At 41.1% G+C, this 25598-nt stretch overlaps 1 protein-coding gene across 1 annotated transcript; it reads left to right on the top strand.

Moving 5' to 3' along the window:
- The first annotated feature begins 1500 nt into the window (after nt 1-1500).
- stk40 (serine/threonine kinase 40) lies at nt 1501-25293 on the top strand. The gene is made up of 11 exons (XM_041793041.1): nt 1501-1706; nt 6249-6375; nt 6872-6957; nt 7572-7715; nt 8744-8968; nt 13176-13228; nt 18611-18726; nt 20126-20270; nt 20651-20770; nt 21582-21666; nt 21830-25293. Exons 2-11 carry the CDS (start codon nt 6258-6260, stop codon nt 22046-22048), a joined length of 1311 nt encoding a protein of 436 aa, XP_041648975.1. The 5' UTR covers nt 1501-1706; nt 6249-6257; the 3' UTR covers nt 22049-25293.
- Nucleotides 25294-25598: the final 305 nt, after the last annotated feature.

The raw sequence follows: 25598 nt of genomic DNA on the forward strand, positions 1-25598 counted from the left end.
TGCTATAGCAACACCTCTCTACATTGAACACATTTGTATGCAGTGTGCCAGCAAAACCAGTTACAGTAAAATACCCTGCAGTCTGAGCCACACTTTCTCCCTTACACACACACACACACACAGGTGCATACCATACACGCAAAACATGCTGAGACAATTATCTGGGGGAGGAGGATTCTGGTGAGGTCTTCTGAATAATCTTGGCAAAGGAGGGACGATGAGCACTGAGGATACTGCCTACTGCAAAGCAAATAGAAACTAAAGCTTATGAATGAGTGCTCAATCAACCAGCCTCTTTTAAAAAAAACACTATCTCACCATATTAATTGAGACTGTTGTCTATATACTTCATCATAAGGATATTTCAGTGTCAGCAGTATATTCCATATATGGCATTTAAGAAAAAGAAGATGCATGCACAAATGTAAAAATCCTGTAAAGGGCAGACTCCAATGCATGTTTAGTTAGTACAAGTAATGCACAAATAAAATTAAAATTCTCATCAAAAAGGCTAGACTATGTTTCCCTTACAATACAAAGAGCCCCTAAACATATTCTTCTCACAGCCCTCTGCATCAAGTTATGATTCAGTTTCCTCTTTAAAGGCTGTGGGCAGAGACTGTAAAGCCGCAAGCTGACAAATGTTTCATGTGGCCGGGGGCATATGCTCTGCTGAGTCAAGGCAGGAAGACTGCTGCAACTCATATAAGACACTGCCATTTAGGTTGGCCTCTCTGTGTCTGTCACACCTGCCCACTGGTTTGAAACTGGTAGCTGTGGGTGGAATTCGAGGGTAATCGGGGAGTCTAAATTGGGAACACAAGTGGGTTTGCTGAGTAAAATGACTAAGGGTTTGACTTTTAAGTAAGCTAAATTGGAGGTTGCATGTCATGAAACCCTTACCTAATGCCATTTCACCTCACTGGCCCAGAAATGTGAATGGACACTCAGTCTCTTCAAAAAGTGTTGTGAAGATGATTACAGTGTTGATCCCCAGTTCAAGATAACCTTTCTGTTCTTTCATTCATGATGTTTTATGGCTCTGAATATTTTGCCTATTTTATGTATTGTAGAAATGAAGACCTCTGTGGTTTGTTGAGAGTCCAACTGTGTAGTGATTGTGGCTGAAAAAAAACAAAGTTGCCAATCAGATATTTGATCTAGGAATTCATGCCCTTTGTGACAGACATTTCATCACAACAATGGTATTTTCAATGTCAATGTGGTTTGTTATATAAGACCATGATAAAAAAAAAAACTCACCATGGTATTGTGAGACACTTGCACGTCGTTGCAGCACACTGCCTGAACGGTCAGTGTCTCATTTACTGGTAACTATGACGTAATGCGTTTCATTTGGCAACTTTTATCATACAAAGAATTTCATCATCACTGAGAAACCATTTACAAGGAGAAAACCAGGCTGATTGCCTCATTGGTTGTTCTCGTCTGTCAATCAAATAACTATGTGCGTCATTTCCGTTGTCAGGTGGCGCTGTCGCTGTGGAAAGATGCGATCAGCGAAGAGCGGAGGCTTTTCCTTAATTGCTCATTTCGGTAACAGAGGCTAAACAACCCGAAACCAGCCCTCCGTGGACTCTCCTGTTTCTGCGACAAGCTCCGCGCATCCAGCACAGCGTTCACACCGAGAAATGTCCATGTTGTAAGCGGACAGCGCGGACTTTAACCGGCGGTTGTGGCTCGAGGTAAGCGAGTGGCGACTACATTGCTATCCAGGCTAGCCAGCTGTAATGTTACCTAACGTTACTTTGTTTAAATGGCCTCCCGGCTGCTCTGTAGCCTCCGGCTTAGCGAAAGCTAACGCCACTCGCCAGTGCAGGCATTAGAAACTCCCTTGCAGACAAGAATAACTGCTGAAGCACTCGCGGCTTATGGTAGCTAACTGCTGCTTTGTATAGTTTGCACCGTAAGCCCAACTCCTTGTTGTGTTTTGTCCCCTTTGTGTGGCCGGTGTGCCTGTAACTGTGGTAGCGTCTTTAGCCGAGGAATTAAGTCAGTTTTGTTTTCGTATTAAGTTTGTTTGTGTGCTCATATTGGGTCATACGCGTCTCTTTTTGAACACACACCAAGCAGACATAAAAACGTAGCGCAAATTTAACCAGCCTCCACAGTCAGACGTGGTCTACAATAACGTGCGCCTTGTACTGCGGTTTAAACGTCTTAAGGTGAAGAAATTACTAATGCTTGTAAGCGAGGCACATATGAAATTCGTAGAAGTTGATGGAGTGGTTTTGCACAAGTTGTAAAACATAACGTCAGCTTTTTACTCTACGACTCGTGTCGTTTACACTGTACGCTGCCAGAGTGTTGTGTCCAGACCCTATGGTCGCAAAATGGCACCAAACAACGTGTGACAGACTGTGTGCATGTTAAATTATTTTCGTCTTGTGATTGGTAATGCGACCTTGTGTACGCATAGCTGTTGTTGGTGTTGCTTCTGCAGCAATGTAATCAACTACTGTAAGTTTCATAGCAGCGCTGTGCGTCTGAGCGAACATGATTGATTGGCATTTCATTCAGCCAGCGGGATTGACGTGTCTGTGACCTTCCAGCTGCTTCACCTCTTTGTTATGGCTTTTGTGTTTTTATCTATGCGTGGATTCGTTTATATAACCAGGATCATACTCTCCCTGTCTCTCTGGCTTAATCATCCCTTCAGTATTTTCTTACCCACAAATATGTTTACTACCTGCTCTACTATCCTTATGTTTTCTTTGTCCATTCTGATACTTGATAATGCAATCAAGCTGTTCTTGCAGAGCCAGACAAGTGGCATGGAGTCTGGGTGGGTGGATCTTGAGACACCTACGTGGTTGTTTTGTTCTGATTCTATTTCAGGAACCCACATTTCTCGTGGGCAACCGGCAGCGTGTCTCTCCTCCTTTTGTGTGATATGATTCAGAGGCTGTATCTGTTCTTGTCCTCCCTCTGGTACAGTCAGAGGCTGAAGCAGCCCTGCTTGCCAGATCGCTGGCTGTGCAGAGAGGCACAGCCGTGTCAGAAAAGGATAGCTGTGTGCTGTCATCGCGCTGATGTCATTTAGGTCAGTGTGCATTAGTTGGTTGCATTGACCTTTGCTTTCTAGATGTGTCAGGGGTTGGCTCAACAGCACTACGGTTTGTGTTTAGAAGGTAGACAAATAGCCTTTGGTGCATTTGCACTATGTCTGTTTGAATGAGTCAGTTAAGTGTTACAAGTCCAAAGTGCTTCAATTTGTATGTTTTTTCTTTATATCATGTCTGAATATGCAGCTGCAGAGCATTGAGAGTCACAGGAGGTACAATCACAGCCATACTACTGATGAAATATCTTATGTTGGCTGCTTATATTTCATAATCAAACAGCTTTTCTTGTACTCAAACAATTTGAAATTCGTCTGGCAGCATTTGAAGCGATACATATATCATCAGTTCTGCCAACCACTTTGGCCACTGGATTATCCATTGCTTTGCCTTGCATGCTCTAGAGTAAGATGTTCTCTTACTATTGGCAGCGTGACTTCGTGTCACTCAGTCTTGTGCCATAAATGCTGTCAGAAAACCTCAGCTCATCAGTCTCAGTGGGTGATGACTAGTGGAGATAGAGACAGATGGGCGAGAGACATGATGATGACACTGTCTGCTGTCTGGGATCACAAAAAGCCTCATGGAAGTGAGAATTCATACCAGCCCATACTGACTGCCAACTGTCCTGCCTCCTCGCTGCCCAAAAACGCCAACTGGCGAGAGGCTCACCATTAGTTTTAGAAATGGAAGAGCCTAATTCATTAAAAATCTGAAGTCTCTCTGATTTTTTTTCTCTCCTCTTGCAAGACTTATTGAATATTCCAAAGTTTCATGTTTTTCAGCTCTCAACTCAAAGTCTAGTGAATGCTTTGGATTTTTTAAAACTGAGTCATCACTCTTGTGTTGTTGAGTAAAATATGGATGCTGCTCTGCAAGTCTTTTTAACCATAGATAAGCATGTTCAAACTCTTTGTGTGTTTGACTTTTATGCTGTGATTCTTTTTCCACTTGTGATGGTGCACAGACTTAAGAAAGCCATTTCGGCCGCTTAAAGAAAGAAAAGACTTGCAATTTAGATAAATTGCAGTATGTTCGTCTGCAATTTTCAAATCCAATTTATATAATATTTCTTTAATCTGTAATGTGTGTCAAAATACCATTTTAATACATTTTTTTGTTATTTTTGTATGTTTTTCATAACCAAAATAAGTGACAAAAATGATCATTCTGTTCAGTACAACTATTTTAATCCAAGTCAAAATAATTGCTACGTGATAATTTTTTCAAAACCATTCATTTTTAGAGAAAAAAACCTGGTTTAATCTGTCTAAGTATTGTGTTATTTATAATAAAGATTGACTTATTCATTGTGTTTGTTAAAAAATACATAAGATGAGAAATTTAAGAAATAATCTAAATATTTGAGAAAAAAAAATCACAATTAGATAATTTTCCCATATCATTTAGCCCTACTCTTGAATTAGAATTTTGAGATTGAAAGTCATAATTATGTGATAAAAAGTTAGAATGATTACACAGAAAGATGAAATATTAGATGAAAAGTAAAAATGTTAGATTTAAAAAGTCAAATTGTGACATAAAAGGTCAAATTATACACTAAAACATCTGAATTTAAGATTTAAAAGTCAATTATGATAGGGAGTCAAAATTATGTCACAAAAATTTAAATTATACTCTTAAACATCAGAATATAAGGTCATCGTCAAAATTGACGGGAATTTGAAATTATAAATTGAAAAACATAAAAATCAGAATTATGAGATAAAGAACCAAAATGATGAGATAAAAAGTAAAAATAATGGCACAAGTTGAAATTATGAGATATTAAGTCAAAATAATTAGTTAAAAGTCATAATGAGTTTGAATGTCAAAATTATGAGATAAAAGTCAGAATTACAAGATACTAGTTCAAAAATTTGAGATATAGCTAAAGTCAAATAATGAGTTTAAATTGATATTATGAGATAGAAAGTTTAAACTAAGAAATATAAGAAGAATTAATGAGTTATATTTATCTGATTAATAAAATATTAGATTAAAAAAGGTTTACCTTTTGACTTGTTTCATAATTATGACTACTATCTTGTAATTTTGGTTTAAGGTATTTTTTATAAAGAATAACCCGACTAAATATATTTATATATATATTTTTTATTTTTTAAGTGGTGAGGAAGGGCCTCCATGCAAACTCGATGCTTCGTGTAGATTATACAGTCTTGTTGGTGTCATCACCTAGACATTTATTTCAAGCATTTCTATCCAATGGAATCTGGGGACGACAGCAGGGTGAATCATTCCTTTCAGTTCAAGGCACTACTTCCCTGTTACAGGAAACAGATGGGGTTTCATCACATTGGAACTTAGTATCGGTAAACAAAGCATACCTCCTACTCTCTGTATTCTGGGAGGTAGATCTGCTGCGGCAGTTAAAGCAGTTTGTATAATGACGATGTGTCATGCTGTGTCACTTGTTCGTTGACATGTGAATCTAGTTCCTTATCGTAGTGTAAGGGCTTGGCATTTTTTTGTTTGTTTCAGCTTTGTTCGAACATGCATGTCTTCTCTGCAGATAAGCCAGCTGTACAGATTTTGAGATAAAACACGCAGATTAAGAGCGGAAGGATTTTCTAAGTCCACGTCCGCCGCAGCAGGAAGAGCTAAAGATGGATGTAAGGTTCAGTCAAGGCTGAGATACAAGTTAAAGAAAGGCTTCTTCTGTTTAAAGAATGGTGTGCCAGTACAATACATTTACATGAGAGCATTTGCCATTTGAATTGCAGATTGTGGCGCATTGCCTGTTGGGGAGATTGAATCTGAGGTGTCACCCTTGGCGCCAGCAGCCATCATTCTGAATGGACCAGTAATGGCCTCACATTCACACTGAGGTGTTGGTAAATGTGTGGGAGGGATATTTAAAATAGGCTGGGAGGAGCTGCCCTGTAGTTTACCTCTTTTCACTTCTGTTCACTAATCCCTGCACTGCAGAGGGCTGTAGGACCACCACGCAAGCTCTTGGTATAGCCTTGATGTCCATGTATTTTATACAAGCAATTTTCCTCATAAAGACAGTGTTTGCCTTGATGATTCTGGGTGGTTTTTACCAGTGTTCATTGCATTTTAATCTTGCAGTCATGTGTATGCACGTATGCTTTAACTTGTCTATCTTTATCCCATGCTCTAATCTGATAAATTCTCTTGCAGAGCTCCACTATGTCCAAGCGGCGCTCGTCGGAGAGGGGGGCTGGAGAGACATCAGGCAGGGCCAGCAAGCTGCAGTGTCCAGGGATATCTGGCAATAATGCAAAGAGAGCTGGGCCCTTCATCCTTGGTAAGGACACTGCTAGTGGTTGCACAAGCTCCACAAATTATAGTTTCAAAAACATCTCGTTGTGTGACTCCCATTGCATCAAATGCACTGTTTTTCCGCTCATGTGTAGCGCAGGAAATTGGGCTAGGAATGTGTGTTTGTGTGTAAATGTGCGAGTTACGGGGTGTCTCTGTGTGTACGCACGCCTGAGACAAGAATGTGAAGAATTTTGCTGATCCCCATGACATCGGCCAGAGAGGTCTTTGCTTGTGTTGTAGCAAGGTTATTTCCTCCCTCTGGAAAATGGGATTCTCTCCTCTAGAATTTCAAACTTGTATGTTTCCTACAGCACAACTCCTTCACTATTTGCTATTCAGAGTGCCAAAGAAAACATTACACTTTGGGTGTTAATGGGTGCATACACATGCAGACCTTAATGAGTTGCAGTGTGAGCACACACTCCGGCATGTAGTGCGCCTTTTGGTCATGCAGCTGTTCTGTTTTCTTCTTCTTGCAGGGCCTCGCCTGGGCAACTCACCAGTGCCCAGTATAGTGCAGTGTCTGGCCAGAAAGGACGGCACTGATGACTTTTATCAGCTCAAAGTAAGTTTGTTGGGATTGCTGAATTTTTTGTTTATCTTTCACACATTTCTATGTAGTTCAGTAAAGTATTGAAGATTCCACTGAATGCAAAGCTATGATGTCCCAGTAGACAGCTGAACCTTTGACCCTGCTTTGTTGTTGCTCGTTTTATTGCCCCTTGTTTAAGTCTGGTACAAACAACAAAACCTCAGCAAGGCAGTCTGTTTATTGGGGCTATCCAGTGTCTGTTACACAAGAGGTGGGACTACAGAAGAGAGTAAGGCAGTGCCCCACCTGGAATGTCGACTTTTAACCCTCACGGCCATGTAGTGTGAGTCAGCGCAGGACCCCCGCCCCCCCCATGCCAATGACTAGAGCGCCTCAGTGTCTGCTGCACAGCGTGTTTACTTCACATTAGGCTGAGCTTTAGCCCTCTTACCACCTCCAGATTGCATTTTAGCTTCTTATTTTAATGCCAAGCAGTTGGAAGTGAATGTTGTGTCTTCTTCTTCACTGTCAGAACTGAAGATTAGCTTCGTACTAAACAGATAAAGCTCTCCTTCCGCTGTCTGATCCTGTATGAGATCTTGTCTTGTGACCTCTAATGTTTGCTCTGCTCTCATGTGTGGTTGCAGATCCTGACGCTGGAGGAACGAGTAGACTCTGCAGGTGAGACTCAGGAGGAGAGGCAGGGGAAGATGCTGCTACACACAGAGTATTCCCTCCTTTCTCTGCTGCACAACCAGGATGGCGTGGTCCACCATCATGGCCTGTTTCAGGTACTCTGACACCTGCATGGGCGTGGCATTAAAGTGCATTCCTCTCCACAGGAACATGGCATGTAATCGGTTAAAAAATTAATATCATGAGAAGTGGAGTCTCTTGTAGTTTTCATGTATTATATAACTTTGCACTGAGTGGGCGAGTAATTCAACATGATAAATGCACTATCATTACCATGGAGAAGTTTCTCTTGCTTTCTATTCAACGAAAATTATAGCATCACCACACAAGTACATGTAACAGCATGCTCTGATATCAGCTCAGTAATAGCAGCAGTAAGCTTAGCATTAGTCCAGCTAGCTGCTTGCATTTTCATTATGCGGCTTGTTTAGAAAGGGAAGGGAGAGTACCATTAAAAGCCATATTTATCTGCAGCCCATCTCTATTCACAGCACCATCCATTCACAATCAGCAACCCCCACCCCTCTCCCCTCACCTGTCTTCCCGTCTGCCTCCCCCTCTAACTTTGTTATTGTTCCATCTGCCTTCCCTCTCTCTGCCTTTTCTCCTTTGTCTCTCTTTCACATCCTGTCTCTTCCCCTCTGCCGGTGTTCTCAGAATAGAAGCATTGAGCAATGCACTCTGATTCATTTAAGCTTGCTATATTGATTGTATTATTATAGTGCATCTCCACTGTGAGAGAACCAGTTAATAATGTACGCTTTCAGAGGTGCTGACTGCATCTAAAAAAAACCTGACAACCTGATACAGAAATCAATAAGAAGCGGTGACTCTGCTTCGACTGGAGTCCCTTGAAGAAGAATGACCTTTGTTATTTGTCCTCCGCCACCTGGTGTGGAGGGGTGGATGCTTCTTATTCATGACAAACTGCAGGATTGATGGCTTCTTCCCTGTTTGAATCTGTCTTTTTTAGGTGAATGAGTCAACTTGTTCAGCAGAGACATTCATTCAGTTTGATGCATTTATAGATCCCTCATGTTATATCGATTGGGTACAGTTGGAAAGTGGCCTAAAATACATCAACAACTCTATCGACTCACACTTTTTTTGTTATTGTTCCCAGGATCGAGCCTATGAAATAATCGAGGACATGGAGGCCAATAAAATACGCAAGATGAAGAAGCGGATCTGCCTTGTGCTTGACTGCCTGTGTGCTCACGACTTCAGCGACAAGACGGCAGATCTAATAAACCTTCAGCATTACGTCATAAAGGAGAAGAGACTGAGTGAGCGGGAGGCTATTGTCATCTTCTATGATGTGGTGCGTGTGGTTGAGGCCCTTCACAAGGTGAGTCTGAGTTGAAACTGGTTGGATGTATGATCATCTTGATCTACATTTCCAAGGTTTAAAGTGCCCCTGCATGTTACAAATTTTGAGAACGGCAAGGGAATTTGCCATGACAAATCAGCTGTATAATGCAGTCTATTGTGGAATTTGGTAAAGTCAGCATGACATCCTTTTATAAAAGGGACAGCTTTTTTCTCTGAAATTATAAATGTTTTCTGACACCATCAAATCATACTCAGAGAAACATCTATCTTTTTTGCCATTTACGGGCATGCTTATTCTGTGTTCTGCTGTGTTTGTGCAGTGGGGCCAAGTTCCTCCTAAATGTACACACACAGTCATGTTGAATTTAACACTCACTGCTACAATTAGAGCAGAGCAATATCCAGTTGACTACTATGCGTCAGGAAAACAGAGCCTGGAATGTTACAATTTATTCCTGTTGAAGCACTTTATCTGATTTTGAAGATCAAACAATGTTGTCTTTAATCACCATCATTGACTCAGGATTTCTGAAGGTTTTTCATCCAGTAGAATGCATGAATAGCAGGAATGTAACAACAGAAGTCATGGTTCGGTTCATACCTTGGTTTTTGGGGTCATGGCTCGGTACAAGTTCAGTTTATCGATTAAAAACTGACCAAAAAGTCCCACATTTTTTAAACTAAAGTTAGTGCAGCTTATACTTCGTTCCATCTACTATTATTTAGAACTATCAGCAATACAGTTGTTGGTACACCCTGCGGTGTATTGAATGAGACACAAGACAGAAACCCAAAAATATGCAAAATGAAAAGCAGACAAAAACAGCCTTTTATCTCCTGATTTGAAAGAATAAAAATAAGTACAAAGTGAACTGGAAATTAAAATGCATGCATTTTGATGCAACGCATCATACTTCTGATTTATGAGGAGTGCTGTGACACTAGGGATGAACGATATTATTGGCCTGATATCAGTATTGGCAGATATTAGCAAAAGAAGCCAAATATTGGTATCGGCAGTTATCAAAATTTTTGCAGATATTTACACCCAGTATTTTGGACATGCATATCAGTTAGGGGTGTGACAAGATCTTGTGCCACGAGATCTTGCGAGATCCAAACGTCACGAGATTTCTCATGGAGGAAAAATCCGTCTCCCAAGATCAGTATTGCACAGACACTACGAGCAAATCTTGTCTCGTCTCGTGAGATTAGAGTCTCGTCACACCCCTAATATCAGCATATATAAACTGTAAAATTTGGCCATATATACTACTAAATTAGTGGAGTTTTAGGCTAAACCAACAGACCTATGTAAGTTGAGATCTTTCTCTTTAGTCATTCTAATTCTTTAAACTTTAAAGTGTGTTTTAAGAAAAAGGTTTGTTTCTTTTTTCATCCTCAAACCTAAAATTGCGTTCAAAGGACTGAATTTTTAGTTACGCAAAACGTATTCAAATATCTTTATCGATATCGGTATCAGCTAAAATGAATTGATAAATATTGGCATATCGGATATCGGCAAAAATCTAATAAATGTGACACCATGGTTGGTATAAAGCCAGTGCAGTGGTTACTCATGCAATGTGCTGACTTCTGTACATCAGTGAAGGACCCCAGACTGGCTCATGTAAAGACAGAACAGGACATTGCAATAGAGTCTGAGCAGTGCACTTACACGCTTGTAGCCGGTGTTCTCCACTTCTACAGGTCAGTGCATAGTCTTCAAAATGTATTATCATTGCTAACATCTGCAACCCTCTCCGCTTTCACATTTGGAGGCTTTTTAAACACGCTGCAGAGATGAGAAGGAGAAGCTGAAGGGTCTTGCTGCTCTGCTACTCTTGCAGGGGGAGCTGACTTTTCTTCCTCTTGTATTTTATTTTGATGGCTTCTACCTCTTCTTTGATGAATGTTAAATCACAATGAGAAAACAATTCCAAAAATTACTGCCCCCTATATTGGTGGGTACAACACTTGTCCTTTTTTTTTTGTTTTTTTGCTTTTTTTGAATGCAAATGGCACACATTTTTGTCCTCTCTGTCTCAGCCTGTGTCACTGGGTTCCTGCATTGCCTGGGTTCTAACTTGGTTCTATTGTTTTTATGGTACTTGATGTCTGTGTCCTGCCTGCGTCCTGATGAGGTCTGCAATGTCTTAGTTGTGTAGTATCGCCTGATGTCTGAACTCTGATTGATGTCTGACATGCTTTAGTTTGCATGGCATCACATCTGGGTTTGATGTATTTTGATGTTGATGAATTATTATCTTGATCATATTTTTGGTTAGATTCTTTAACTATTTTGGATTTTGCTGATGTTGCCAGGTGTCATTTGTTCTGTCTTCTTTGCCTTGTATTTGGGTTTATTGCCTTGTTCTTCTGTTTGCTTCTACACATCTCAAAGCACTTTGTAAACCCATGTTTTTAAAAGTGCTATACAAATAGTTATTATTAGTATCTACACACATAATCACAAAAATAACAGTTACCTAACTCATTTCAGAGAAAAGAAGCCCTGTGCACACACATCCTTAAAAAGACTAACCCCCAATTTCCGTATACAGCGTGCGCGCCACGGAACGCCGGCAAAACGTACTGTGGAGCACTTCGCTCCCTCTCTAGTCTATCAGAGCATTTCCATAGCTGGCGCTCTAGACCTGCAGCGGCGCGTGCCTGGAGCGGCACTTCGCTCCGCTTTGTTTCAGATACGTTGCAGGTCTATTTCAGCGCCAGCCACTGCCAAACCTCGTAAATTCACTGTCATTCAGAAAGCACTGACCATGGAAGTCACAAGTGTAGAACATCCGGTTCTTTCAAAATAAAACACACTGCACGGACTCCGATCGTAAATCATCACTTTATCAACATTACGTCTCATCCTGCAGCGAGAGCAAAGGTTCACTGAGAGGTCAGTGGGTCACAGAGCTAGTTAACTTTTCGGGATATTTATCAAAAGAATTTTGCATAAAACCACAGATCCTTTAAGCAAATATGAACCTTTTAACTTCCTAATGTACTCACTCAATGGAGGAAGCAATAATATCATGGACTTATACTGGAAAGGATGATAAATTAACCCTGAAAGGTAAAATAGTCCACTGTTGACATGCTATTCCTGTGTGAACTCACAGTTCCCTGTGATCTCTTCCTGCTGATCAGGGATTGCGCACCGTGGCGCAGCGCTCTAGACTCACTTCCAGTGGGCGAGGTCGCTCGCCTTCAGTCGGAGCAAACCCGTGGCGCTTCAGTGCACGGCGCACACGCTGTATATGGAGATTCAGGGTTAGTTTTGCTCAGCTGGTAGAGCATGTGTCCGTAAAAAGAGGCCATAGTCCTTGGCGCACTGGTCGCATGATCAAATCCTGATTCCAGCCCTGTTTGATTCATGTCTTCCCTGACTCTCCCTCTCATATTTCTTGTCTCTCTTCAGCGGTCCTATCAAATTGAAGCCAAAAAATATTCTTAGGAACAAACATAGACATATAGAATTTTCCTTCTACACAGCAGCAAAGTGCAAACATGCAAAAATGGCAAATGCAAAAATGTTTGTGTGGAAAGCTCATTAGGTTGGGTTGCTCCTCCAAGGGACCCTAAGCTAGAAAAAGAAAGAACTTTTCAAGCATATGTCGACTGGGAATGAGCAGAACAAACATGTCTTGGGAGTCTATCTTTGTTGCTGTGTTTCACCTACTGTGCATGTGCATCTAGAACCATGTGCAAAACGTCTCAGTTTTTAGGGGGATTCGTTTTGCTTGTTTACATAACAATGGAGATAGTGCCATTTTTGAGGGTTGCACTCTGCAGTATTTTCAAAACTGTCCATTTTCAGGTGTCCAAACACCCTGCTGTTTTGAGCCACCATAATGCAACACTTGGTCATGCTTTTAGCTGAAATCGTTGTGTAAACGCACCCCAAATGTGCTCAAATAGTACTACACTAAAACAAAATGAACTGCAATCAAGAAAAAAATCCCAGATTTCATCAGACACTAAACAGGTCCCTCTCTTCAACATTGAAGGTTTTCATATACTACTGTGTTTTTGTCAACTGTAGGGAAAATAGCTTTGTTATTGTTATCCTGTTGCACATCCTTTCTGGTTACTCATCTTCCATCCTTGTGTGCCATTCTCAAAAACAAATGGATTGTTTTGATACCAGTGATTCACAAAGTACAAGTTAACCAAACATTTTTTCCTCTCTCATGTTTCTTTCCTGTGTGCAGAAAAACATCGTACACAGAGACCTCAAGCTGGGAAACATGGTGCTGAACAAACGGTAAGAACAGCTTCCACTCATTCAGACTGGTCAATCAGTTTAGCCTGCCAATAACCTCTCCCATTATGCTGGGGTCAGTCATTTTAGCCTTCCAGTAAGTCATTCTGTCCCTGCTCACGTGTGTGAGAGGCCTCATCCAGCCCCACCAGCCTGTATCCCATGTTCATTTGGCTTTAAACCCGAGCAGGGGTCACATTCTCAGACGAAGAGAGAGATCAGTTGTAAGGACGTAAAGCCCTCCTCCCTTGTGCCTGACTCTGAGTCCGTGTCTGAGCGTTGAGTAAAAGCTGATGATTCAGTCCCCATGGTTGGATTTTTTTTGGAAGCGGAGGGTAAAATGGACTCTGGTGCAACAACATGCTACTGCTTTGTTCTTGGTGTGAGACTTTTCAGGGTGGTTTGGAGTAACTCTGGGCTTTGGTAACTTCAGGTCATAGTGGAACTGCTCTTCTGATAGGCACTTAAGGATGGAAGAATACTTACTTACTCCTCTTTATCCCCTTTGGGATATAAGATTTCAATGAGCTTCCTCCACTTCTGTCTTTGTTTGACAGCATGTTATGCATCCCACCATGACAGGTTCATCTTTTCAAGCCCCTCCCAGTTTTACACCAGGTGGTTTTGGGCCTCTCAGGCTTTGTTTTCCCTGGTTTTGTCCATCTTAAGGCAACTCTTGTGATCTTGTCCATTCCCATTTGACCTTGTTATCTCAAATTTCTGGGTGATATTCTTGATTATGCTCTTATAATGGAAGCATACCCTCTGTAAAGCAGACTCCCTAAGATGCTTCTTTCTTTCACTCAATTTAAAGAGATTTATTTCTGAAGTTACAGTTCAATAACTTACTATACAAGAGGAACAGTATTGGACATAAACTGTTTTTAATGCATCTTTATCATCTTGATAATTCAGGCTGTATAATTCCTGCTAAGGGCTAACTCAGTGATGTCCTAAAATGCTCTTGTCATGTTGCTAATCTTTGGTCTGAACCTGGCTTAACACTGACTGTATATAGAGCTTATAAGAGGAATTATATTGCTGTATCAAACAGGTGAAAGCCGCTCTTTAAAAGTATGACCACTGCTTTATATGTGAATATATTAAGAAGTTTTCTAAGTTCAGATGAGTCAACTAGGTCTTGCATTTAACCTCTATAAGGTTGCCTCTGCACTCACATTCTTGGAAAGTGGGATAATCATCCCACATAGCCGGTCTTCTCATTTAGAATTGCATGACTAACACACACACGCACACGCATTCAGTTCCTACACTTGCTTACACACACCCTCGTATCGAAACATCAAGTTTACATCACGCATATCTGAGTGTAATCACAGACTTATCTCACATTTTCGTGGTCAATTTCCATGCATGAGATGCATGTCTGAGTATGAGCGCTGAGATGTCACGAGTTAGGCTCATTTCTTCTGCGCGTCTCAGACATCAGAGGCTGCTGCCCGCACCAGCAGCAGTAGCAGCAGCAGCAGTGTTGATGATGAAACAGGAGAGTGTTTTGGCCAAAGGAGGGTAGCGGGGCGAGGAGCAGACGAGTGGAACACTCAGTCCCAGCTGGAGACAAAGGAGAGGCCTGCCAAGGGCCCCATAGCTCAGAGCTGACTCACACCGCAATGCACGTCACACACACATACACAGGCACTCATATAGTCATCATTTTTTCACCCTCTACTCTGCTTCTTTTACATCCCAATCCCTTTCCTGCTTTAATTGTCTCATTATTGTTATATCCTCTTTGTCATATCCTTTCTCTTATTTTCACTTTTCCTGTGCACTTTATGCATCATACCTTTGCTTGCTTGCATATTTCCTCCATCGCTCCACCCTGGATGTGACTGACTACACTGCCAGTATAGGAAGATACGAACAATTCAGATGCAGAACAGTCCCAAAATCCCCTCTCCTCCCTTGCTCCTTGGCGTCACTGTGGGAAATGCACTGAAGCCATCACAAAGCTCAGCAGTTTATGCAAGAATGATGCGATTTCCTCTCACAGAGCCAGCTGTTATGAAAGCAGGATGTTGTAAATCAATCTGCAGGGTCGCTGACTTCCGAAATTTCAGCTGCACTTACTTTAATGCGACATTAATAGACACAGACACACCACAGTAAGGTGTTAGGTCTATTTTTGTCTTACTACCACATCACTGTTGGAGTGCACATTCTGATTGACTGAAAAGGGGTTGTTTTTTTCTATTGTTGGACATAAAAATTCACACTGGAATCTTCCTTAAAATTTGGAAAGATTGCACTGTTGTTTTCTAAAACTGGCAACATTATTAAACAAACCGAAGTCATAATTCAATCACTAAAAATAAGCACAAAAACAGACTACAGGAAAGGATAGCTTTTGGTAAAGTGCTCTAAATCACTGATTCTGAATTCTGAGAAGTTAAAGTTGCTTGTCTCTGCAGAAGTTGCCCTGTGTTTAACCTCCGTTCTCATCAGCTTGGTGTATTTTCAGCTAACGATGCAGGGAAGGCGGAGAAGTCATGGGGGCTGTTTGGGCTTCTGGTTTCCTGATTTACCCCAGGGTCATGTGACCAGGAAGCAGAGACGGTGCGGTCTCTCTTCAGTCCTCAGGGACCCTTGCCTCATGAGGCAAACATGCAATTTCATTTACCCAATCTCCGGTGCAAGAATAGAAGCCTGGGTCGTGATGCTTTCAGACAAAAGAACAGACTCCTTTATAAAGGAAGCTTTTATGTGGAGGGTCCTTGAAGCATTGCAGTCTGTTCCCGTAGCCCATCCTTGTACAGATCACAAGGCCACTGTACGCTCTCAGAGGCTTGGATCACAAAAGAGGATGAAGGGTTAGATCACATAAGAAGCAGGAAATTGTGTGAACTCGGTGTTCTTAGGGAACACTGAGACCGGAGTGTTTGGATGAAAATTGAGTGTTTGACAGGAATTGGCTCCAGACGCTGTAATGGGAGCACCGAGTGTTTGTGTGAGTGTGTGATGGAGCAGGGTGTGAAAGTGAGACAGAAAAGGGGAAGCTGTTGACCTCAGGCTTTTCAGAAAGCGGATGTGGGTGAGAAGCGTGATCCGGAGCAGACCCAGGCTCTAGACCATGGTCATGTGCTTCTGTGTGCATTTTCGTGTGTGCGCTCCCCATGGGACCAATCGTGTGGGTGCAATCGAAGTTGCGTGTTTGTGTACATATTTGAAATCTTCATGAGCTCCATATAATTGTTTGCCAGCCAATCACCATGCAGGCTGAGTCATCGAGACAATTATCCCAAACCACAGGTTGACTCATCTGTTTGTCAAAGTGCAGTGTTTTTTTTATTTCTCTATGAGAAGGCAGAGATGTAGAACAGTTCATAGTCCTCTCAGCTGTAATACTCTAGGGTTTCACTCCACCACAAGCAAACTAAGTTTACCTTAATGACTCAGAGAAAAACTAAATAGTGCCACATTGTTACCAAGGAACCAAATTAGCCAAATATCTCTGCTAGAGATGGTACGATAATGGTGGCATCATCAGTATTGGAAGATAGCATAAAAAGTCAATTATTGGTATCTGCAGACTGGAAAACTTCTGGTGATATATATAGAGTTGCTATACTGGCCAGCATACTGCCATATTGGCACTAAGGGATGCAATTAGTCTATTTTACTTTAAAAGACTGATATAAGAGGATGATTTGACTGAGCATTTACATACAGTTAAATAGACCATATTTTATATTAAGAGAAGTGAAGTTAGTCTCTTAGCACCTTTTTGTGTCACCAGACAGTGCTGTTTTCTTCTTCTACTGTCTTTAATGGCAGTAAGAGCACTGCTTTCAGATAGACTTTAGCCACCATCTGGTGGTGGTATGGCATTAAAATCATGCACAGGTAAAATAATGGGTAAAAAAGATTTTAGATTTTAGAAATAATGGTTAGACATGGGGCTTAACAACTTTGGAAAATAAACTAATTGCTATGTTTTTTTTCTAATATTGCAGTTGAGAATCAATGTGCAATTATTTTTAAGTGTCTCATCTTCTGTATTTTCAATAGAGTTTGACCAATATTGTTTTTCAGGAAGATACCGATACTGATTATTGGTAGTAGTGAGACCAATAACTCATTCCCAGAACCGATGTGCATTTATAATGACATGCAAAATGTACATAATGTGGCAAAAGTAAATTTGTATGATAAAAAAATGAAGGAGATCAGAGATTTTAGCCCTAGCTCTATCAACGTGAGAAACGGCACAGAGCAACACAGTAGAACCAGGAAAGCAGGAGATGATCCCATACACTCACTGTGTCAGTGGCACCTAGGCTTAAACACTGATTGGCTGGTACTTTTGTGACATCTAGCTAGTCAGAATTTGTTATATAAAAGAGATTTGTTGAGACCATGAAAAGTGAAAATAAAGCCAGACTTTGCACTGGCACCAAAGCAGTGTACAGTTTGATTAATTAACTTCCTTGCTTCACCTTTCAAATCAAGCATTAAGTCTATGGGCCTGTAGAACCATGTTTACCTCACTATCGAAAATGGTCAAAAAGAAACATCTACATTTCAAATATCAGCAAATATGCATTCCTGAAGCTAACTTTGAAGCCAAAATTTTCACAAAATGTTCTGAGCCTGATGTATTACGACAGCCATCAGCTTAGAAAAATGTTGATGATGAAAATGCATATACTTTAGTCCACTTTGCTTTTTCTGGAAGACAGTGAAGGCATTTTGTGAGGAGAAAATGAGTTGTTAAAAGAATGATCTAAATAAACCCCAATGTAGGCTTCCAGTGAGCTGATCTGAGACTTCTTTAGTTGCAACTAATGGATGGTTAAAGGAGCTCTGCTTGAATACTCAGCAGCACAACTATAGCATGCTGAAATTGTGTTATTTTAAAAATGCAAATGTCCCAAATGTTGCAGTGTATAGCAGAGAAACATAAGACAACTTTGTCAAACATGAAGTCATATGGACATGCACAGCACTTGGGCTGCTGCAGAGGGAGAGTATCAGTGAATATGAGATGAAACATTTTGGTAAGAATGTGATGAGGAATCACCTGGGTTTAGTTCATGTTTTATTTAAGTGCATGGGAGACTTTCCTCCTCTAACACAGGGTGTGCTAACTCTGTTTTTCATCAGGCAGTCCTGTGATACCAATGTCTTTTTAAGGCCCAGTGAACCGGGAGATTATTAAAACAAGGCATGCTAGCTAGTTCTCCGTGTCTCTGTCAGCTTCTGTTTACTTCATGATTTGAGCTGTTAGTGTGCAGTTTTTCCAATTCTAAGCTTACATTTGTTATGATGACAGTTACCACTATGTGTTATCAAGTAAGAATGCAAAATATGCACTCACTGCTGAAGTATAAAAGGCATTTATTAGATGTGTTGGCATGCTTGCAGAACCCACCGAATCACCATCACCAACTTCTGCCTGGGGAAACACCTGGTGAGTGAGGATGACCTACTCAAAGACCAGAGAGGAAGTCCCGCCTACATCAGCCCAGATGTATTAAGTGGTGAGTACATATTTTACCTGCATTTTCTAATTTTTTCTAAATGCCATACTTGTATCAAACAAGCTACTTTTCAGATGGACAGAAAAGCCCTGATTAACTCCTTTTTGACATGCAGTCACAGAGGGTCAGCATCATGCAGCTTTTTTCGCTTTCAAAAACTGTTAATCCAGTGGTCACACCTGCTTTTTTCTGTGACTGATGGTGCATCGACAGGTGTGAAAACCTTCCTTCCCGCCCCAGATATGCCACCGTCTTTTACAAGATGTGAAAAGGTGTTTCAAAGTGGGTTACCTATAAATTAAATACAAATCTCTGGCTTTCTGGTGTTTTAGACAAGAGTTCCACTAAAATAGGGGTTTGGGTCTATTGGATTTTCTGTGATTCTTTTAAAAAGCATTGCTTAAGAGTAATCACTAAGTCATGTGTTTTATTTTCCGTTTATTTGGCAAAAGGAAAGAAGTTATGTTGCAATCTTGGACTGCAGAACACTAGGAATAGTTTCTTTTTTCTGTTTTTGTTTGTGTAATCATGGTGATGTTGCCATTTCTCAGGGTATGGACTGAGAGGAAGCTACTTTTGGCTTTGCGTGAAACTTTTCTTTGACTGAGAGCACATTGAAGCAAGCAGTAAAAATGGGATTTCTGTCTTCTTATGAAAGTAGATTTGAACCACACACAAATCAGCTTTATGCTTTGGCATGCATCCATAAGCTCTTTTATTTAAAGATTCAAATTATATGGATAAAAGTACAGGACAATGAAGCATTTTCAACAGGAGTTGTTCATTATTAAACTCTGGTGCTGTAAATAAAACCAGGCGTGTATATCAGCATAACGTGACAGGCACACAGTTAAACAGAGCTTCAGTGACTCACACTGATGACTCACTGTAGGGAAACTACTCCCATCAACCCCCATCCCCTCCCATCCCCATCCCCCGCCTCTGTGTGTGTCACAAGCTTTAGCATAATTGCCTGCTGCTGTTACTACCGCCTGCCTGGCTGTAATAACACTGCCTATGGTCATACACAGCCATGATGCTCCACCCTGGCTTTATTCATCAAAGATCCGCGGCTGCATTAATGGCTCAGGGATCTTTTCAGCGTCTGCATTGTGCTGGAAGTTTCTAGGAAATATTATGGATATGGAGTCATCGCTTGTTTGTTTTTGCTCATTGTTAATCATTAGACCTTGTAAAGTGACACTAATTGAACTTGCTTTGGGGTTGATCACTCATGAGTCATACAGAAAAAAAGAAAAAACACTTCTGCTGGAAAATGTCGAATGCAAACTCAGGCTGACCTGATTTTGGAGATTATTTTATAGCAAGGTATTTTTGCAGACTCCTTGTTTATTAATATCAAACACTGCTTCCTATCCCCTCTTCTTCCCGTCTCCAGGTCGGCCGTATCGTGGTAAACCCAGTGATATGTGGGCTCTTGGCGTGGTCCTGTTCACCATGCTCTACGGCCAGTTCCCCTTTTATGACAGCATACCTCAAGAGCTCTTCCGGAAGATAAAGGCTGCAGAGTACTCCATCCCAGAGTGAGTACCTGCACTGTTCATGTGACATTTTGTGCTGATGTATAACAAAGGATGGAATCCAACTGCCCTGACAACTGTGATATTATATAAGACCACAGTTTGCTCTGTTTATGCTCTAGTCATTGTTTCGTAACTCTGCAATGTATAATTAAATTAAATACTGCAAATATACTGTTGGGTTTGAGCTAGATTTCCCCTCTTACAAAGGGAATTATTCTTTAGATGCATTTTAAATTGTCATTAGAGCATTTTTATCAAAAAATACCTGCAGAATTGCACAAAATTAACCCAATTCAGTTTGGATCAAAAGCAGTGAAATCTTTTAAAAGCTCCGCTGACTTTGCAACTCAAGTTTCCTGCTCTCTTCCACTTCCTCACAGGGACGGTCGGGTGTCTGAGAACACGGTGTGCCTGATCAGAAAGCTGCTGGTTTTGGACCCTCAGCAGAGACTCACTGCAGGAGAGGTGCTGGAGTCCCTCAGTGCCATCATTGCCTCATGGTAAGTGCTCCTCCTGCTGGTTGATTGAAGAATTACATCTGCTTTTTGACTCTTGGTCAAGTTTAAGTTTGCAAAAATGGAGAAATAACTTTAAACAAAGGGGTTAGATCAGTGATGGCAACTGGTAACCCAGGGGCCACATGCGGCCCGCCTCTTTACTCAGTATGGCCTGCAAGTCAATATCAAGAAGCTGTAAACATGACAAAAGTGTGGTAAAATCTGCAATAAAAACAACAAACATAGAAACACATCTGCAATTAATTACTGGCATATGCTAGCAAAAAATTAGAGATTTAATTTGCTGTGATTATTGCTGTAGAAATATTTTATGTGCATTATGCATTTGTACATTTTTTAAAAATAGATATGTAAGTAAAATATGCTAAAATAACAAGTAAGTACAATATTCATTGCATTGAAAAAGCTTTTTGAATTGGCTTAACATTGTTTTTACTTGATTAAAATTAAGCTGTACTTATAGTATTAGCATGATGAAAGCTATTCATTTCTTCCATTTGTTAAATTCTCATGATTTTTAACTCTTTAATTGAACATATCCCACATGTTATAATAATTTGTCCCTCTGGAAGTGAGGGTTAAATTTATGCCGCCCTTCATTTACCAGAGTTGCCCATCCCAGGGCTTGATGATTGATACTGACTGCCATGAGATTTAACTGGCTGACTTCAACTTGAATGTTTGATTTTGTTGAAAGCTGCTCTCAGCTAATGCCTTTGCCACCCACACAGGTCATCCTAACTGCAAAGTTTACAGCTGTTAAGTGTGACCTTTGTTGTTTTCCTTATCCCAGGCAGTCTGTGTCATCATTGAGTGGTCCTCTGCAGGTGGTGCCGGATATTGATGATCAGGTCAATCACCCAGAACATCTGCAAGAGGTAAAATATTACATCAAATTAACTCCAAATGATCCATATTAGTCTAGATGCTGTCATGTGAAACAGGGGACATTCTTAGCACTTCTTACGTGACATCTCACTGGACATTCATATTTCTTAGTAGTTACAGCTCATGTAACAGAATATATTTTCCACCCCTCAGGCCAAGGTGATAGAAGAGTCTTCGCAGTACGAGTTTGAGAACTACATGCGCCAGCAGCTGCTGTTGGCTGAAGAGAAGAACACTATCCATGAGGCCAAGAGCTTTCTCACCAAGCGCCAGTTTGGCAGCATCCCCCCTGTAAGACGTCTGGGTCACGACGCCCAGCCTGTCAGCCCGCTAGATGCTGCTATCCTGGCACAACGATTCCTGCGGAAGTAGTCTACAACCTCCCATCTCAGCTTCTCTGACCTCCCCAGGGAGTCACTGTGGAGCCCAGAGAGGACTGAGGAGGATGAGCCCCAAAACTGAACTCGGATGCCGGAGGCTCAGCCTAAAACCAGGGTACAGATGGCCCCATTTGTTGGCGGGGCTTTGGGAAAGCTAGGTGGAGCCTGCATGAGGAGAGCACAGGAAGAAACTGCAGATTTAGAACTTCTCTCCTCATGTGTTGATCCTCCTGCGAAACATGGAAAGTTCTGGAAGAAGAAGATCTGAACCAAAGGTTCCTCACCATCAGTCAGATCTCACTGTGCAACCAATTTGGCGTCACAGTCCACCATGGAGTTAACACGAGGCCATGCCCGGATTGTTGAAGAGATGATTAACCCCATACTCCTCCTCATTTGGGATCTCCTTCTTGTAACACTTCCCCTCAAACTCTGGAACCCCTGAGCAATACAGGACCAGAATCATGTAGCAACCCCTTCTCTTCCTAGTGGTTAATGGTATTGCCTCAAGTCAGATCACCTGATCACAGATGTCACTTCTCTTTACCTCCACATCCGCCCTCCTCTCTACTGTTCTCCTGTATCAACAATGATCCAGACTGGTCCTGTCTGTAACTCTGACTTCAAATCAATCTACCTCTCTGTCTCTCTTCTCTGTTGGTAAACCATGCTCACTGTTCTGAGACAAGGGATTGTAACAATGGAGTCTTGATGCCACCAGTGACATAAAGCATTAATGTTTTCTGTCAGAGTGATAATGCTTTGAAACCTTTTTAAGAGGTTTCAAAAAATCTGAATAAGCTTTTTATCATATTTACCTTAATGAGTAGCATTTTATCCCTACCCTTGGATTGAAGATTCTGAATATCAAGGTGTGTACAAGCATCCTTTGATATTTGCAGAATGCATCGTCTCCTGCTTTCGCTCATCCCTGTGGAAACTATTTTTAGCATTTAGGCAGCTAGTGTGAGGTACCTGGAAGTCAAAACGCCAAGAACTGAATGGGAGACACTGCTGGACCCTCCCTGCCAAGGCATATTGATGGTAACGCTTCCTCAGTGCCATTATAGTGAAGATCAGGCACTGTCATGTTTCTATTGCCAAAAATCATGTCTTAAATTAACTCTTAGCCAAGGAAACTGGTACCCACAGCCTCATTCAGAATCAAACGGCTTCCAGGTATTCCAACTTCTCCGTTTCTCTTTATCAACACAGATCATGGGACAAAGTGTTTTTCAGTATGAATGTGAACTGTCACTCGACGCTTCGATCTGCAGTATCCACGAGTGAGTAAGTGTGTGTGTTTCTGGGCCAGGCAGCACTAAGATTCTGCAGAGCTGTCAAAGCTGTTCACCTCTGACAGCCGCAGATGCTTTAAGCTATCCTCCAATCATTGTGTTCTGTTATGTGGCCCGCCTAAGTGCAGACACTGTGAAAACCTGATCAGGCTTTGCTAAGACGGGGCTTGACTGAATGTTTTAGCCATTTTCACTTTTTAAGATAAGAGAATATGACATATCTATTGCCATTCTCAAGCCCATCTCTGGCTCAGCTTGTACATGCTTATCTCACCATGAAGGCTCTGCACAGAGAGCCTCACTGGTGGCTGATAATCTATACTGTAAAATTACACAGAGACATGAAAACACACTCAAAGGTTTTCATTTTAGTTGCTTGGTCATTATTTTTCATCAAAACCACAGCAAAGCTACTAACCAGTGACTGTTAGGCATCTGCCTCTGCGAATTGGTACCTGCTTTAGGCTATCACTTCTTCCTATTTATATTCAAACTGATCGCATGAACATAGGCTCTGGACTTTTGTTTCACACGTCTTCTTTCTCGTAATTTCATGTTGATTTATTTATTTACTTGTGTAGCTCCCCCACCACCCCAACCCCCCAAACCACTGGGGCTTACACGACAAACACCAAGGGCAAAAAAATTGCCCTTAGAGTGCTAAATGTTTGCCATGTAAGCCAGGGACACAGGCCCCAAACCTCTGCTCTCTCTCAGCTTTAAGAAGTGTTTTCACCTCCCAACAGTGGTTTTCATTTTGATCCTCTTATTCCACATCATTGAAAGAGTAGCACCTCTTTTCATGCGTTTTCTTTTTTCATTTCATTTCTTGCCATTTTTTTCCACAAACTCTGTGGTCAACTTAAGCTACACTAATATACAAGACTGACTTTTGCATAGTTATATATTTTTTACACAAAACAAAACTATACGCATACATTATCTCGATTTCCAGAAGGTTTTTTTTTTGTTGTTGTGTTTTGTTTTTCTATCATTAAACCCCATAAAATCTCCACACAAGGCTGCACTCTCTGGTCAGTATGTAAATATGTACCATCATGACTGCGCCAGTTGTATTGTATTTAGTTCCACCCGGTTAGACACCAACTGTGTTTCAACACATGCTGATTAATCTTTATTCAAGGCCACCACACCATCCAGAGGAGAAAATCATACGCAAAGAGAGCAGTCTGCTTTCTCCCACCTTAAATGTGAAACCCATGGATAAACAGCAGTATTGTAGTAGTCTAGATTGCTCAACTTAAGAGGGTGAACACCGTAGCTATCACTGAGTGCTTACAGTTAGTGATCGTCTGTGGAAAGTATCCTAGGCCATCCATCATGACAGATCAGTACCTACAGGTTCAATGAAATCTTAATGTAAATGTTATTTTTTTTGTCCCCGTTTAACAGAAAGTGTTTCACCTTCTAGCTAGTGGATTGTACCACATTCAATGTTTGTTGTATTAATAGACTGCGATGTGGACTGAAAAGCATGGAAGTAGTGTGAGTAGAACATGTGACTGTTGCATGATTTTAAACTTGCAAGGTGTGCCAACTGATGGAGAGTTTGAACATGATTACGTCTTTTGGGTCCCACAGGAAACGAAACAAGCAGAATGTGGCATACACTGTTATTGGATGAGTTTAATTTTATTAATTTTCAGTTTAATAATTACCCCCATCTTCTGAAGTCTTCAGTATAAACCTGATTTATTGCAGACTGTTTCAACTGGAAACTTGGTGTAGGATATGAAATGTGGTGTACTTTAAACCCAATGGGATATTGTGTTGTAAGCTGCTTGGTCGACATGGGCGTCTAGATACAGAAAACTGCGTAATTGTACAGATGAGAAACACGTTTGTATAAAAATCATATTTTTCTACTTCATCAGATCTCTACATGCATGTCAGCAATAAACTTTGATATGGAAACATTCAGCTTTGTCATGTTTTTTGCCAGCAGGGGGAGCACTTACTTTAAAATTGAAACTAAAGCCCTCAGTGGGAGCATTGTGTTAACTTCAGCTTCTGTAAAACATCTTACTGAATGTTCTTTGTTTTCACATATTTCTCCGCCAGATGTTGATCACAGAAAATACTCGGCAGTACAGTACCAGCTTTTAAAGGATGTGGTCTCAGGTTCTGTGGGCGAGACACGTATGAAGAATGAAAAGAATATAGAATAATTGAGTCTCTGTGTGTCCGTGCCGCCTCAGTTTTGTGGTGAGTCTAGTTTGGGTC

The sequence above is a fragment of the Cheilinus undulatus genome, linkage group 8 (genome assembly GCF_018320785.1).
Source record: "Cheilinus undulatus linkage group 8, ASM1832078v1, whole genome shotgun sequence".
NCBI lineage: Eukaryota > Metazoa > Chordata > Actinopteri > Labriformes > Labridae > Cheilinus > Cheilinus undulatus.

Excerpts from the sequence above, each read along its gene's own strand:
- stk40 (XM_041793041.1), top strand. The coding sequence starts at position 6,258 with ATGTCCAAGCGGCGCTCGTCGGAGAGGGGGGCTGGAGAGACATCAGGC. Across the intron at positions 6,376-6,871 it reads AGCTGGGCCCTTCATCCTTG|GGCCTCGCCTGGGCAACTCA; the intron begins GTAAGGACACTG and ends TTCTTCTTGCAG. Across the intron at positions 13,229-18,610 it reads AACATGGTGCTGAACAAACG|AACCCACCGAATCACCATCA; the intron begins GTAAGAACAGCT and ends GCATGCTTGCAG.